The sequence below is a fragment of the Eleginops maclovinus genome, chromosome 2 (assembly GCF_036324505.1).
Source record: "Eleginops maclovinus isolate JMC-PN-2008 ecotype Puerto Natales chromosome 2, JC_Emac_rtc_rv5, whole genome shotgun sequence".
Taxonomy (NCBI): domain Eukaryota; kingdom Metazoa; phylum Chordata; class Actinopteri; order Perciformes; family Eleginopidae; genus Eleginops; species Eleginops maclovinus.
Window position 1 is genome coordinate 20677549 of NC_086350.1, and position 17357 is coordinate 20694905.

The 17357-nt window shown below is 39.9% G+C and overlaps 1 protein-coding gene across 1 annotated transcript in view; it reads right to left on the reverse strand.

Moving 5' to 3' along the window:
- cdh13 (cadherin 13, H-cadherin (heart)) overlaps positions 1–17357 on the reverse strand; it is a 311007-nt gene that overhangs the window by 226624 nt on the left and 67026 nt on the right. Inside the window, exon 2 of the mRNA XM_063903445.1 lies at positions 5145–5268. Within this exon, the coding sequence (XP_063759515.1) occupies positions 5145–5268 (124 nt within the window). The remainder of the gene's footprint in view (positions 1–5144; positions 5269–17357) is intronic.

The window sequence follows — 17357 nt, forward strand, 5'->3', positions numbered from 1 at the left end:
ATTTGATGAACAATAAATATATTCTTATTGTGTGTTGGTGGTGCAACAAAATCCCTGTGTGCTCTGAGCAGGAATGACAGCAGCCTTTATAACATAAACTTAGATAGAAGAGCCGAGAAGCAAGAATAAAAAAGATGAGAGAGCTGTTCCATTTGTCCAATTTATCTAAAACCACTAGGCTATATCAGAATTCAAGTACTTTTAAATTGCCTCAATGATAAAGTCCGAGGCAACACAAGCGAGAGACAAGAAGCGTGCCAAAAAGGAGGTCTTTGGGGCTCAAAGCAGTTAATATGCCTTGGGCTTTGTGCCAGCCAGGAGAGCTCCACGTCCAATGACTGCAGCCGAATATAAAGTGGAAGTCTTAACTGCGAGCAATGTGCAGCCTGGAGAAGAGCCTCCTCTTCATGTTTGTATATTTTCTAGACTCACATCTTAAGGAATGCTTAATTAAGGCATGTGAGTGATGCTATAGAGAATGCTATAGGCATTTGTGTTTTGAGGAGTAATCATGTTTGGTGGTGGGGTTTGTAAAAAAAGACTCTCGGAGCCATGGCCGCGCTCTGCAGGATACAGATAAGGTAGCTCTCCTCATTTCTTCGCCACATTTTATTGGCTGTCAGAGTGGAATGCCCTATAGCTTCCCCACTACACCATAAACTGTAGTTCCAGCAAAGGTTTGCAATAATTAACACAACATAATGTATTCTTATGATGGCCTCTTCAAAACGCATACTGCCGGCTATAAATGTTCAAGAAGATGTCCAGTTTCTGCACGGTAACAGCATCACTGATGTTATGAAGTGCCATTATTTCTGACAGCCCGCCAGGTTGCTGACAGCAGACTGCATCAACTTTACTGCCACCCCTGAGAAGCAGCAGCAAGGCGAGAAACATACAGCTTGCAAAACTAAGGTGAGCTATAACACCGTCTGAAAATCAATAAATGTCGTTGCTCTATTTCTCTGCATCATGGCAGAACCCACTGAGAGAAAAAAATGTATTTAAGTAACTTTTTCAGAACTGAGAAACTAATTTATCCTTCAGTAAATGTCATTCCCCCGCCTGGCCTTCTTAATGTGTTTCGACCCTGTGGAGATGTCATTTGGTATTTGGAACACTCTAAAGAAATATGCCACCTATTTTTTTGAAATATGTAGGTAATGCCATCATTCAAATGTGTGTGGATCTTTCAGAAAATGTGTTGTTGTCGCAGTGAAACAGAAATAGCCTTGCGTTGAAGGAGCAGCATTGCATTTTATTGAATAAAGGATCAACTCTGTTAGTACTGTTATTCCTTGAATCGGAGTCCATTTTTCATTTTATTCAGTATTCAGCAGGATTAGCAGTCCCTACCATAGGGTCAAACATCTCTTACACTTGAATAAACTAGCACCCTGGTGAGAAAGCAATTTCCAGGCTTTTTTATTAAGCCTTTTCTATTTTGAAATTAATTTCTGCTTTGTTCACAATGGTTTTCAATTTGAGCTGTAGTCTGTAGGCAATGCAAGGTTAATTCTGTGACACTTCAATCTCACAGTGCAGATGTACAGATTTCAGCAGCTTTTTTTGTTTAATCCTTCAAATCGCATTCAGATATTATGATGAAAGGGATGAAGTCCATGTTGATGTGAAACATGAGAAGGGGATGAAACTGGTCAACCTCAACTGTGCATTTGGTTATTCGTTAATGTACCCAATTAAAGCTAGCAGCATTGACAAAATACACTGCCCAGCCAAAAAAAAGGTCACAAGCCTGTGGGGGGCAGTGCTATGATCTGGGGTTGCTGCAGTTGGTCTGGTCTAGGTTCAGCAACGTGATGTGCCCAAAGAATGAGGTCAGCTGACTACCTGAATATACTGAATGACCAGGTTATTCCATCAATGGATTTTTTTCTTCCCTGTTGGCACGGGCATGTTCCAAGATGACAATGCCAGGATCCTTCGGGCTCAAATTGTGAAAGAGTGGTTCAGGGAGCATGAGACATCATTTTCACACATGGATTGGCCACCACAGAGTCCAGACCTGAACCCGATTGAGAATATTTGTGATGTGCTAGAGAAGACTTTGCGCAGTGGTCTGAATCTCCCGTCATCAATACAAGATCTTGGCGAAAAATTAATGCAAGACAGAAATAAATGTTGTGACATTGCAGAAGCTTGTGGAAACGATCCCACAGCGAATGCGTGCTGTAATCAAAGCTAAAGGCGGTCCAAGCAGTGTATATTCAAATCATACAATATAGCAGCATTGGAGATGGAGAATACCATTCAACATAATGACATGTGTCCCACACATCAGCATCTGTCAAGGATCAGAAGTATGTACATCATCGACATATTTTTAAATGCCTGGTATACTGAGTCGTCTGAGGACAAGAGTTAAGAATTTGGGATTTCAGAAAAAGCTATTTTCACATTCATCAACTTTTCATGAACGCAGTGACCAGCAGAACTAAAGGAGGGATGGAGTCAATGGAGGACCGACCCACCACGAGCAAAGAAATGTAAAAGATGGAGTGGCAAACAAAGCAGGGGGAGCACCAAAAGTGGGAACACCAGAGTAAGAGTGAATGTTTGCACGTTATGCGTTAGTTTCACGGATATGGCCATTAGACGAGATGGATGTCCGTGAACCCTTGTCTGCGCCAACAGGTATCTTTCACTAACATACCGCCCCTCTGCTGGTAATTACACAGGGAGGTCTACAGAAGGTGGCACAGGGCTGAGCAGAATTTACATAAATCTGCATGTGTCACTGGGCCCTGGCTGCAGCCTCTGGCACTCAGTATGAATCACGCTCACACTCAGCAGACAATTTGTTCAGATGTAACAAAACAGAAGGGAGAATGGTATCAACGCTCTGAAATCCATACATCTTGGTGAATGTACCAAGTTATTTGTCAAAGTAAAAGTCTTCTCAAGAAAGCTACAGACACGTACTGTTATTTCACTTTGATCATTGCTATGAAGCACTCGCAATAGATCGATCCATTTAACTATTGAAGAGAAGTCAGTGACATAATCATAGATAATAATAACACATCTTTCAAGTTGAGTGCTGTGGACATCTGCCTTATTTGTCTCCTTTGTAGTTTGTTTTGATATGCTGTTGGCCTTTTTGTTTTTGGACATGCTGTTGAGCTTTAATAAATGTTTGTGTCAGTGCTTTGAATTTGTTTTTGTTGAAAGACACCTAAACTGATCAAAAACCATAAAGTGTTTTTGGTGTAAAGCTACATAACACAGTATACTATGCAAGCGTTCATCCGTGTGTCTCTTGGAAATCCACGCAAAGCATGCACATACATTAGTGTGTACTGTGTGTGTGTGAGTGTTGTTATGACTATGCTCTTGTCTATAACTCGGGAGCATTTGGACCCCAATGGTGAGGGGTGTTTCTGCTGACAGGAGCATATTCAAGGTAATAAAACCACTCTGTCGTCCCGGAGCCGAGCACTAAAGCAGAACTGACTTCTGTCTCCTACCATGCGCCACTGAACCCCCAGATGACAAAATGCCTTGGTGGCTGACCGAATCAAATACAAGTAAGACGAAAAAGTAGAAAGTGTAGATTGGAAGAAAAAAATAAGTTCTCAGATTTGTCAGGTTTTCCCGTCTAAGTAGGAAATTATGTATTTTCAGTTGGAAAAGCTGTCTGTCAGTGAGGTGCCACTTCAAATGTTTTACTGTATAAGAACAGCTCTGCAGGCACTGCATAGCACTCAAGCCATAGCAGAAGTAAACTCCTGTGTATAAAGACACAGCCTATTATGTGCATGTCACAGAAACAGGTTATGATATTCTATAAGAACAACACAGAGGGATGACGAAATAAATAAAGTAGTGGCAGAATAATGAAAGGGGAAAGGAAACAAGCTCCGCTATGAAAGATAGACTGCATTAAAAAAACTATAAATTATTCCAATTTCAATTTACATATTTCCATGGTATTTCATCATAGAAAACATCAACAAAGCAAATTAAATATTGAGCAAATTAATTAGTGAAAAACGTCTCCGTCTTTGTAGTAAAACCATACTGTAGCCGTGAACTGACTGCACCTTGAGGACGTGTCAGCAGCCATAACTCACAACCCCATGTGGGCAACCTGCTAGCCAGCACACAATACAGCTGATCTCAGACGGCGTACAGCCGTGCATTTCGGCATTGCCTGAGGGTCCCAGAGGAGCAGGCTGTATAAGTTGTGGCACCAATATGGAGTTGAGATTTGACATTGCAGTTTTCCCAATGCGGGAGTCTGCAGGGAATATAACCGGCCTCTGCGGTAACAAAAGGGTGACGGGGCTGCCTCCCCACGGGCACTGAGATGAAACTGAGCCGCCACACTACTGACCGATCCGAAGTGAACCCTTGCCAGCTTCCCGTCAAATTCCTCTCAAAGCTTCAATGTTTGGATTATAAACCTGCTGAGATCAAACACACATTTCTGCATGGAGAATAAAAATACAACCCCGAGGCTGTAGAGAGTTGTCCGGAAGGCGACTGGAGCATGGTAGCTGGTGTACCGGGACTTAGAAGCTCCAGGGAAAGAAAAAGTTACACACATGCTTTTTTAGTAAACAACACACGCATGCTTAGCTGAGCAGCCAAAAAGCTGTCATCAAGTAAGGGACAAAAGAAGAGTAAAAACGACTTCTGTAAATATCCTCCAATCAAGGGGAATAATTAATTTGCAGACACAAATTATGTTTTTGTTGTCTTTGTTGTGCCCACCCAGTTTTATCTCCTGTTTGTAACACAAATGTACATGAATTCTAATGGATGTGAACAACAAAACAACCCCCACACACACACACACTCACACACACACACACACACACACACACACACACACACACACACACACACACACACACACACACACACACACACACACACACACACCTGCAGGGAGCTTGGCTTTTCTCCACTCAGCTCCATTGCATATGCTTCTATTCAAATCCTCAGGGGCCAAACTGAGGGTTTAAATGAAATTGTGTGTTGCACACCCACTTGCATATTTGTGTTTTGGAATGCCAGAATTTAAGATGGCGAGTGGGAGCAACAGAGCAAACTTTAAAGTTAAAAGCAGAAGAAAAACTTTAGCTCCTTCATATTCTGTTCTGTGAGTTGTCACTGACCTTCTATGAGTGCCTGGCCCTTCTGGAAAGCTCCGCTGTACGCCACCTGGTAGTGTTTGACCTGGAAGCCAGGTACACAGCCCTCATGGCCTCCATCCTCTTGGCCACCAACACGAGCCACCTGCTTACACACAAAACAAAGGACAGGTCAGGTTAGCACACATGAACACACGCTTTCTGACTGGAACTGGCAGGGAGATAAATCAACTTAATAAATATGTTTTTCTTTCAATTACCTAATCCTCAATATTCCTAAATGAACAACATGAGGCTGGAGCAAATACATAAATACAAATGTAATACATACAAATAGTCTTGGATTCATTCTTGTGCAACAATTAAATTCATACTAATGCAATTTCATCTTTTATTTTATTATAATAGTTACATTTGGTCCAGTGCAATCATTTCATTAATTCTTCACTTTTATCATCATGTAATGATAACATTTATTTCAGTGCACTTATTAAAGACATACTAGTACAATACTTTATTTATTCTAGTGCAATAAATATTTGTGCTGAAAGTGTATTTGATTTACTCATTATATTTTAACTATAAGCTGTCTGTGTTTTTAACTGCATTTGTTTGTAGGGAAGCTTATTGTGTTGTATTGTGTACGTTGAAATATATATAAAAAATATGAAAAATGTTTGGTAGATCAATTGATCTACCAAACATTTTTTCAATTACTAATGAAGGCCAATTTAGCATTGCACTTTTATAACTTTAAAAATATCCTGTTTTGTTTGTCCCATTTATTTTTGTTTTATGTTGACACTTGCATACATCCATGTAATTACAAATAAAAAACAAAGAGAGACTTTTAAATGGAAAGGAGTGACACTCTTTGCCCTATCAATTTGTTTGGTAATCAGGCTTACATAGATGTTTAATAAAACACAACTATGACCTAATTATGTTAAAGATGAAAAAGACAGAATGTGTTAAATAGCTTTTCTTTTCTCTGATCACTCAGAGGAGAAGGTCAAAGAGTCATTTATTATTGTACAATCCAAAGTAAAACAGATTAAAAGCTGCTTCCTACTTCTCAATGACCCACTTTCTCTACAAATTACATTTATTCAATTAAAAAATGTGCATGAATAAAAAAAGCACTTTAACCCCTCTTTGCAAAGACAATGGGTGGGCGTTTCCATGGAAACAGACTGTAAAGGGTTGTGCCTCAACTCATTCTCAGAGGGACTGAACTCTTAGGAGCAGACGCACAGCGAAGCAGAAATAACAACTCAGATTGTGTGTTACTATGTGCGGCATGAATTCAAAGATATGTGCCCCGTGCTGTTTCTGTTTTTATTTACCTTTTCATATTGTGTTATGCTCCACTTTGACCTGTTGACAAATGCTGTTGTATTTTAAAAGAGGCCCTATTTTCCTTTTTGGGTTTTTCCTTTTCCTGTAGTGTGTTGTATTGGTTTCTGTGCATGTAAATGGTCTGCAAAGGCTAAAATCCCAAAGTTCCCTCCAGAAGGAGTTTCTCTTCCACACACTCCCCACCTGCCTGAAATGCCTCCATTAGACTCATTTGTTTACTTCTGTACCAAAGTGACATCACCAATTCACAATAGCAATGCCATTGGCAGGCGCTCCAACACAATGTACAAGATAGGCTAAGCGGCGGGACATCTCTAAGCAGTTAACCAATCACAAAAACTATACACAACATTACTACTATTAAATACACTATTTTGAAAATGATATACGATACATTTCATTAAAGTAAAGGATGTCTACTTTAATTTACAATCACTTGTCAAAACATGAAGTCACTAGAGAACATTTTGGCACAACTACTGCAATGCCACAGAACTTGTGTTCAGCCCCCCCACCTCAATGAAAGGTCTTATTTATGACGCTCTTAATATGTATGTGCTCTGCCTGAGGATGCTGAGCTTGCTTGAGTTTACATAAAAAATAAATATCTATAGTAAGCCAGCATTCCAAGCTACAAACTCCCCACCCGTGCTGCATGCATAAGTAGGCATTCAGACTAAAAACAGCCCTGGGTTGAAAAACAATGCAAGAGGCTTGGTTAGTGGATTAATGTGTCTGTAGATTGTTCAGACAGCAAAATACTGCACAATGGTTTATTATATTATTAGCATTCTAATCTAGTATAACAAGTCGCTGTTATAAATCTAGAGGAATTCAAAGTGAGAGTCATTTTATCTTTATTGAAAGGTTCACCAGCTAAACATGTTGTTTATCTTTTATCAAAAAGTAATTAGGATTGTGTGTTTGATTGACCGAACACAGCACTTTGCTGAATGACAGCACATTGTTGGACTCTCGAGCTTGGATCTCTTGTGTAAAGAAAGTTTTTTTTTTGTCTGTTTTCTTTTTTTCATAAAGCAAAAAGACGTAGCCTTATTTTGAATGACCAGACACACTATACAAGCTTGTAACAAAACACACAATGATCATTTTAAAATCTTTCTGCTCTCTAATATGTATTAAGATGATTTTAATGTGAAAAGGTTGCATATTTATTAGCACCGAAATTAACATGTGAAAATGAGGTTACTACAATTAAACAGTGTCTTCACAAAAAAATCAGGCGGCACTTCCTGGATTCTCCCACAGCGGGTGCTGTAATTAGATACACCATACAGCATGGCACATGATACACATCTGCCAAACTGAGCCATCTGTCAACCAGTGTCAACCCACCTGCTCACCCTCATATCTCTTGACCCCTCTTCTAGCAATTCCCAGCAATATCAACTGTGCTCTGACGGAAATAATAACGGGATGATGTCCATAACAGAGTTAAGATATAAAAGACGCTTACACTTTCCTCTAATGAAGAAATAGATGGAGTATCATTTTCATTGAGTCAAGACGAAACACTGTTTCAGGGTATCTTACTGAGATCGATACATGACTCATCATTTACACAGTGCCAAGTGTTTCTCACCCTGAGGTGCAAGAGCTGCGCAAGAATCACTCAAATCTGTCTTCTTTGTCAATGGGCTGTTTAAGAGCTAGACAAAGGACTCTGAAGGGAGACTTTGCGAAGGCCCATTGAAGTCACTGTTATTGGATGGTATTTGTCATAATGCCAATATGACTTAAGTACATCAAAACAACTATATCACAACGTCTTATGGCTATTCCATTTCCTTTTTAACTGATGAAATCTTAAACACGGGAGGAAAATCTAAAATTACAGACAATATCAAATCTTTCATTGGGTGTGGAATGACAGTTATATGACACATCATGTAAGACTTTCACATGGCATTATGAACTGTCTATGGAGATCCGTCTATGTGATGAACAAGCTCTGGCAGACGTTTAGCCTCAGAGGTCATTACATGTAATGTCCCTGCAAAGTAATCACTGCACCCAGGGGACTTAATGCTTTTCTAGCGGGTGTCAAAATGGTAATTCGATTCCATCATAAGGCCTCCTGACCTGGCGGGATATAATGCTCGCTGGGCCATAAACTCCATTGAGTTGACTAAAGGGCCAGAGGCTGGTCGACATGGCGAGGGTGCATGAGACATGCATGCAAATACAGAAAAACACATTACCATACACGCACAGGGGGATACCTGCAAACTCCACACAGCTCTCAACAGGACTCAACAACATGAAAAGTCATTTTAATGTCCATTAGGGCGAAAAATTACAATAGAGCCCCAGTGACTCACAGTAGGAAAGCAAGAGCATCAAGGCAACGCAATGCTAATGACGATGTTGTAGGCATAGGGCAGCTTATTAATGTGGGCAATATTCTACATCAGAAAGCTATCTGAAAATGTATTAGACAAATGAAGGTCATTCCATTCTAGCCTAGTGGAATGAATTGAGGCAACAGTGTCTATAAAATCATTTTTTACACAAGAATTCATTAAAAATACAATCTGAAAAGGACGGGGAGACACACTGTTTTACAGAAGTCGATTCATATCAGCGTTGTTTATTTATGTCTGTGCGTATGTATGTTTCTGTGAACTTGTTTTGCTTTCATGCCCAGACCGTACTCAACCCACATAAAAGGATCTGATTCATATGTGTGTTCAAGCTTGTCGAGTGATTTATGTGTTTTGTGATTTAAGTTATCAGCATCCAAGGATCAGTTTGCAATGAATACAAAATAACACAACTGTTTCTATGTGAACAACACCTGAGTTCCCTCAGGGCCGATTCATAGTTTCTCTTTTAAGGTAATCTGTGATGGAAAATGGAAATTAAAGTGTATTATGCTTTGACATTACAATAACATGATCCTGACCTTAAGTAGCAGTGTTTGAAAAGAATTGCAATGGTAGTTCATAAAATATAATAGAGCAAATGCTGCTGTCCAGTTTAAAATGTAGATTTTGATGTAAGTTGTGTTTCGTATAGCTCAGTTGGGAGAGCTGGCGGCCCATGTGGAGGCATGTCATTCCTACTGTCATACCATTTGAAAACTGTGACTTATATAAAGGCACAGGTTGCCCACAACATCTTAAATAATATATGTTTTTGTGAACAAAATGTGTAATATAGTTGTTTCTTATAGGTAGCTGTACATGTAAGCATACACAGTAGCTTGTATACACATCTGTTACTGAACACCGTCGTTATGAGTCATTTTCATGGAAGACCTGTTTTTTGTTCCTGGTTTCTGAGAACAAAGTTAATAAAGCACATACCTGCAGATACACAGACCTGTTGTAAGCATGGACAAATGAGTCAGTTCTATCAAGGTGTTGATTTTGATCATTGAAGCAAATTGAGGTTGCCTTTTGGTTTGTTCTTCATCCTATCTGCAGTATTTTCTTGCTTGCTTCTTATCACAGTGATTTGTTGTTACTTTAAGTGTGTTTTTTTATGTGATGAGAGCTTTTCCAGGTAACATTGAACAACATATGCATAATAAATGAACGTAATGTGGTCAAGAATAAAAACAACAATGGCCTAATTCCCCATTACACAAAGGGAAAGAAAAGGTTTTGGATCTCAACATAGAAATGTTCACTGAGAAACCTCAGTCAGTGATCAGAAGCGGGATAGCCAGCTGAGCGCCAACACACTCACGCCAAAATATACACAAAAATAAATGTGTGTCAGACATGAGAGGCATTAATTGATTTCTGTGTTTCAGCTTCAGTATCTTGCCTGTTTGATGTCTCTGTGAAAGCATCATTGTTCTGCAGTGATTGGCTCAGTGTGACTTTGCCAAAGCAATGTGCTACATGGAAGGATTACTATGGTCCGGTCCGGGGGAAACAAAAACCCGTGGTTGCACGAAAACAATCTCTCCAGCAGGAACAATTATCACGCTCCAGCAAAGCTGGACCCGCAGAAAATTGTATATTGTGTTCCGGCTTAATGAGATGATCGACAAAGAGCCAAAAAGATAAATAAATCTGTAAGCATTTAGCAGGATGTGTGGACAAAGTGAGAGAGAGCAGTGAGGCAAACTGCAAATAGGGCTGTAATCCAGAGGATAAATGTCAGGGAGCAGGATCATTTCAATCTGGATCATTTAGATCCAATAGGGTTGGACATAAATAAAATTGCACAGTGCAAATTTCCATTTGGCTTCCTATTCCAAACTAAATGAAACATTTCTCACAATTGTTCTGTCCCCACTTCAGCACCACTCCTTGCTGACCCAAACGAGCACAAGCAGAGCCAATGTTCGACCTGGTCTTTTGGTAGCGTAAAAATAAGCATTTTGTTCTACAATAACTGGCAACTACTAAGAATCTTGATTGCTGATGACACAGGTGATATTAACATTGTTATACTACAGGCTCACAAGCCTTCTTAGCAGTGGCAATAGCAGGAACCAGACATCAGATATCCTACACAGAGGTAAACACAACATGTGGAGCTGACAACATTTCTAAATTCATGAATTCACAAGGTTAATATATATTTTTTGCAAAAGCCTTACTTCTATTCTGTGCCATTTTAAAAGCTTAACTATTTATTTGTATTGTCATTATTATATCAACATAAACATGCTATTGATGAAGCTTCTAACTATCTTAACCAATTATTCCTCAACCTACCACTATTCAAACCATTTATGCATTACTTCAAGATAAAGTATGTATCATTGTTTGATAAACCTAGTTTGAGATCTTTCAATACTTAAAAGCCATTTATTTTAATCATTACTTGTTACGTGTTGACATTTTTCCATGCTCCCCCTGGCGACACCAGAAGAAGTACTGTTGGGAATCCAAGGCCTACACATCACATTATCACAGCACAGCAATACTCTATTTAAATTTAGAGGGGAAAGAAACAAAGACTGATCCTAGGAGGAGGGAGGAAAGACATGGGGGACGGTTTCCCATGGATCAGTTTGCATGGTGGACAAATAAATACAGCTATCTATTGACAGCCACTTGGAGTGCAGGTCTTTAGGTTTATGTTAGCCCTCTAAGTGCAGCCAAGGAATGCTCAATCAGGAGAAAAAGATCCATACACTTTACCTCCAGCATTAAGATAATGCTTTCCCACCATAAGTTGCATTCCCAGCAAGGAAAGGAAGTTGCAAGAAAGAAGGAAGAAAAATGTTAAAGGCTTTGTTGTACTCAATTATTTGGAAATAAATCTATACTAGAGGCATCACAAGGATCAAAATGAGAGGCGCTGTTGTCTGAGTGGCTTTTGGCCCCTGTTGTTGATGTCGGTCAACTCATATTCATGCTGGAGGGGCAACAGCGGGTCAGCTCATTGTCTGAGAGTTTGACATCTGATTCAGTTCAAGTGTGAAGGACCAGTCAGGTGATTAAGGCAATGACTTAGCAGGGCACATAGTAAATGTCACCTCTGGTGGAAATCAATATTGCCTCAAGAATCCACAGTTCATCTGATATAACGATGGAGAGGGCCACCACAGCTGATATTTGCTGAAGAGGCTGAGAGCGAGAGGTTGTAATGGCTGTTAGATGTGTGAGTATGTGTACATCCAGTAAGTCTTTGCGTGAGTGAACTCTATTGGGGGGGGCGGGGGGGGGGGGGGGGGGGGGGGGGAGTAAGAAGACAAAAGGTAGATTGAGAAAGGCGAAAGAAGAAAGAAGAGAAAACACATTTCTGTCAGAGTATGTCTCTCTTATGCATTTATGATTTGGATGTATTTCCTTCGGCTCTTGCTGCGAAGAACCAAAACACTGGACAGTCAATCTTATTGGATTTATTTGGTATTTGTGTCTATCAAGCCTGACTCACTTTTCAATCACCAATGCTATGTTATTTAATGAAGGAAAAGTGGCGCCCATGTCTATAACGCATTATAAATGTACTTGCATCTGCTTATATCACCGCTTTTAAAACAATTGGGACGTAAAAGCACAATATAGCTCACAATTAATTGTCATTGGGGGCTTTTAATGAAGCAATACATTTCATTCAGATTTATTACATAGCAAGCTTGGTAGTCTAATTCCCCTAAAAACTTAATTAAATCCATACAACATTAAATTAGTTTAGTTGTTTTACAAATCACAACTGACAGTTATCACGTGTTAAGATACCTGACCTTGTAGGTTTTGTGTTGTATACAGTATCTATGATTTCTCCTAATATATGTAACTATAAAGCTAATAATGCATTTTAAGTGTTTATATTCATTTGATGTGATTAGTAATTAAGTGTATAACGCATGATAACTTTATGCATAATGCATTTTAGAATGGGGATTATAGAATTAGTAAGAAAATTGTAGTGTACATAAGATATCTCTGTAACTGGTTCATGTGCAGCTGAATAAAAATCTCTGACCTTTATGCACTCTAGTGGCTCAGGTAATGTAAATGAACCTGCTGAATGCTGTATTCCAGTGTGTTCCTCTGTGCATGTCACTCAAAATTGATGGTACATGTTGGTTGGTCTCTTTGAGTGAGGAAATGCTTGTGTAAGTGTGTCTGCCTGCACGTCTGGATTTGCCAATGATCCAGCCAGCGTGTGTGTGTGTGTGTGTGTGTGTGTGTGTGTGTGTGTGTGTGTGTGTGTGTGTGTGTGTGTGTGTGTGTGTGTGTGTGTGTGTGTGTGTGTGTGTGTGTGTGTGTGTGTGTGTGTGGATTTGCATGGCTCTGAATCTGCATGCATGCAGGTTTGCCAGCACTCCAGCCAGACAGCTTGCCAGTAAACCTGACATTTCATCCAGTCACTGTGTCTCCTTCCACACACTACATTCCCCTTTCTCTCCTCAATCTTGCATGGCCTCTGTCTTCCATCAAGGTAAATGTCAGTGCACACACCTCAGTATATGTCTGGCTGACCTGTACGGGGCCCTGGCTACATCCATAGCCCTGAGATGAGGCCAGAAAGCCAGTGGAGAGAGGGGGAGAGAATCAATCAGGCTGGGCCTCAGACACCTACAGCTGGCAGGTTAGCCAGGCATGCAGCACCTGAGTCATGAAACCGCCTGGTTCCCTGGTCCGGGCTGCCGGAGCCTGGCCACACCTGCTGGGGCTGTAAAACAACACTGGAGCAGTAAACACACAGCCACGCCATAGAGGAAGAGCAGCCGAGCGACGAGGGAGAAGAGGGGGGAAAAAAAACACATCTTTGCTGCTTATGGGTGGTTGTTGTCACCGTGTGAATGCCACATTCAAAAAGTAATAAAAGGAGAAGCTAAGTAAAAAGAGGAGAGGCAGAAAAAGTGTGTGATGAACACAAAGAGAAAAGGGATGCAGAGGCAGTCTGCTCAGTAAAAGTGACGATATTTGTGTGGGTGAATACACTGCAAGCACTGTGAAAAACTGCATGCATCAATTCTTGAACTGGATTATTGTAAAGTACATTAATACAAGCTTAAGTAACGAGGTAATCCATGTGATGTATTCAAAGTAAGAAAAAAGGAACACTTTACTAATTAACTCACATTGTTTCCTTAAATAAAAAAAACGTTAACGTTCTTGCACACAGTAAATTAAGAAGATCTTGTAAAAAGGACACAAGTCTTGATGGAATGAGGAAAATAAGAGCCATCCGTAAAATGTCAAATATAAAAAAGCTTTTCTTAGTTTTTGGATAATGTGTTTACTATGATATTTTCTTTAAGAGTTTGAGGTTACACGTGGCGAATACTTTAAATAAAATTGGTAAGTTTGGGGTTATCTAGTCCTTGATTTTACCTTGCAGTTAACCATAGCTTTGAATAAAAGATATCTTTATTTAATAACTGACCAGGTTTTGTCTGAAATCTCTGCAGGACAGACACTCAAGGCTTTATACAGTTTTTGTGTCCTACTACTTAATTGGTTAGGGAAAAGGTGCTATTAGGCATGTAATTATCTGTATAATTAGAACTAGTGTACAATAACATTTCATGGGTAACAAAACCTAAATGTCCCTCCTGAATTGAGTCCTAACTCGTTCAAAACAAATCAGCATGGGAATGTTCTGTATGGTTATGATCAACCTTTTGTGAAGTGAATATAACGTTGCAAAATGTAGCTTGAAATATAGCAGTGACTGCAAATTAGTTTTGCGCTGGTACACCCTGCTAAAGAACTCATTAGTAACCCCAAAGGAACCCATTCTACAACCCTCTAAAAATAATTATAGATCAATGGCACAAAAAACACTCTTGATCAATTCAATGATTTTTTTCTAGGGTTAAACCAAACCAAACAAAAAGTAAAGACTGTGTTCTTAAAATTAAAGAACAATGGAAAAACACATAAGCATTAAACCAGGCTTTTGTTTACCGAAGTATTTCTATTGAAAAAACCCTGATTTACTTCCAGCACATTTCTTGGCACATTAAAGTTCCCTTCCTCTTTAATAGCAGGGGACAACAGTGAATTGACCCCATCACCCATACCGAGCATCTGAAGAGCTTTCTGGCACTGGCCACCACATAACGAGGACTTCTCTCATACCGCAACAAATTGATTTGACATTGAAACTTTTAGCGTTACATTTTATTCAAGCTGGCAGGTCCCATTGCGATGCAAATCCAACATCCCTGGGGGGGCGGTAGAGTTGCGTGGTAAGTGATATGGCGTAACCCTGACAGTATCATTTCCTCACCGTCAGTCTGCTCAAATCCCTTCTCTAGTTGGCAAGCTTGTCAATACTTCCACCTCAAACACCTCTCACTTCAGCGCGCAGGAGCGGGGAGAGAGGTGTGAAGTGAGGGGATTGAAAAACAACAAGAGCGTCAGCTGCAGGCACCAGCTGCTATCCAGCGGAATTCATTTGAATGCACTTTATTTTCTTCCCTGTCAGGATTCGGCATGTCAATCTGAGCACGTTCTGTTTCATCAAGATGGCATGTTCATTCACCTTGAAAGCGGTGTTTTGTCTAATAGCCACAGTAAGTAAACTTGAAAAAGACTTGTTGTTTTAGCATACAAGTGACTTTCCCCTGTCTTTGTTAGAGTCTGTTGTGTCTAAACAATAGCCACAGCAGAGTTACCCCAATGAACCTCTGTGCCATGGCAGAGACGGATGGAAACCCGATGCAATGCTCGGGCTGCTGCAGCTCAAATTGTGACCCATTGACAGGGAGGTTACACCTTTTCAGGTGTTGTAAGTGGGAGCCAACTTTAGAATGGTGATGTTATCACACGTTGCTCTGAAAGACAGCAAATTGCAACACAATTCAAGTTTGAATGTCCGTAATCATGAGCTCGCCTCCTAGACACAAGCGTATCGGAGGCTGCCATCAGCCGGTGATGCACTGGGGTGAACGAGAAGTGATAAAGAAAAGGGACGTGGAATCGCCTAGCCCGTGTTATCACTCTGCTGGTGTCTAAAGCTATTGTGGGGTGGCTGGTGGGCTGCACATACATATTGTTGGGGGTGGCCGTTAGAAGTAAAAGACTGAGGTCTGTGTTTGCTTCTGGGTTTACCGGTTGTTATCTGCCTACCTTTCTCCTCTCTAGCTAAGCGCGATTCATCAAATGTAACGGGCTGCTGCCGATATCCTCTCTGCAAACACTCCGCCCTACACCTTGAATTGACCTGCACCTTCATCTTCCCCAATTCCGTTTTCCCTTGTTTTTGAACAAGATTTCACCTCTTATTCCTTTTTTAGCTCCTTTACTAAAACTTAATTTCAATCAGAATGTTAATCTGGTTTTACTTATTAGTCTACATTTTTTAACATTTTTGAATAATATTTAACACCCAAATTAATTCAGATTAAGAGTAGCTGACTCGTATGACAGGTCTGGAGCACTCATGATAATAAGGTATGCACTGGATCAAAGACAAGCCATTGGGGAGTCACCAATGTTGAACACAATGATAATTGAAGCATGCTTTGAAATATCACCAACATCAATGACAACATCCTGAGTAAGCCATTAATAAAGTAACCAAACTGACATTACAAAGGACATTATGCGGTATGCAAATTAATGCTGCTCATTATATCACACTCCCTCATTTCCTTGCTGTGTTCTACATTTTACCTCTCCGTTTGTTGGTCTCACGCTCTTCACTTTTTCTTTGACATACTTTGTCGCAATATCTTTAAGTCTTTACGTTACCTTACTGCAACGATGGGCAATGAATTCACATTCCTCTCACACACTGGAAAGTTGATGGGATGTTATGAGAATTTAAGTGATGCTTCTTCCAAAATACATCTTAGAGTATTAGACCAACATATATCATACTCCTCAAGATGGAGGATCTGCTGTAAGTAGCGTATTCAGCCATATGTAGCTCAGGGTAGACAGTAGGGAGATATATTTGATCCATTGAATAGTTTGGGATGTTTTTCTGGATCTGTTTATGCTTTGTTTCTGCCATAAAAACGTACAGACTCAGCCAGTGTAAAGTGTAAATTGATTTTTGGATCACTTAAAGTAAAACCATAACTCTGCATGTTCTTGTTTATATCTGTAACAGGATGCAAAATCATTACAATGTAATCAATATTAGCCCGAAATGCTTCTCTATTTTGTTAAAGAGTTCTTTTTACTTCACATTTTTTCGATCAAACTACTAACCCCATTATTGGTAGATCCCTATTTACCGTCCTACAGTCCTCCGATCTCCTTGTTAAAATGGATAAATCAGAATGAAATATATAGGCATTGAACATTAGTCTTTCTGAAGAACTGGAGTCACATCACAAATAAATGATCAAGCATTATGATCAGCGGCAAAAAAATGGAAAAGCTAAAGAAGCAGTTGTACGCATATCATGCTTCATAGAAAGGATTTGAAAAAAAAAAACAATTCAAGTGATGTGTAAACACATCCAGAAGGGATTTATGT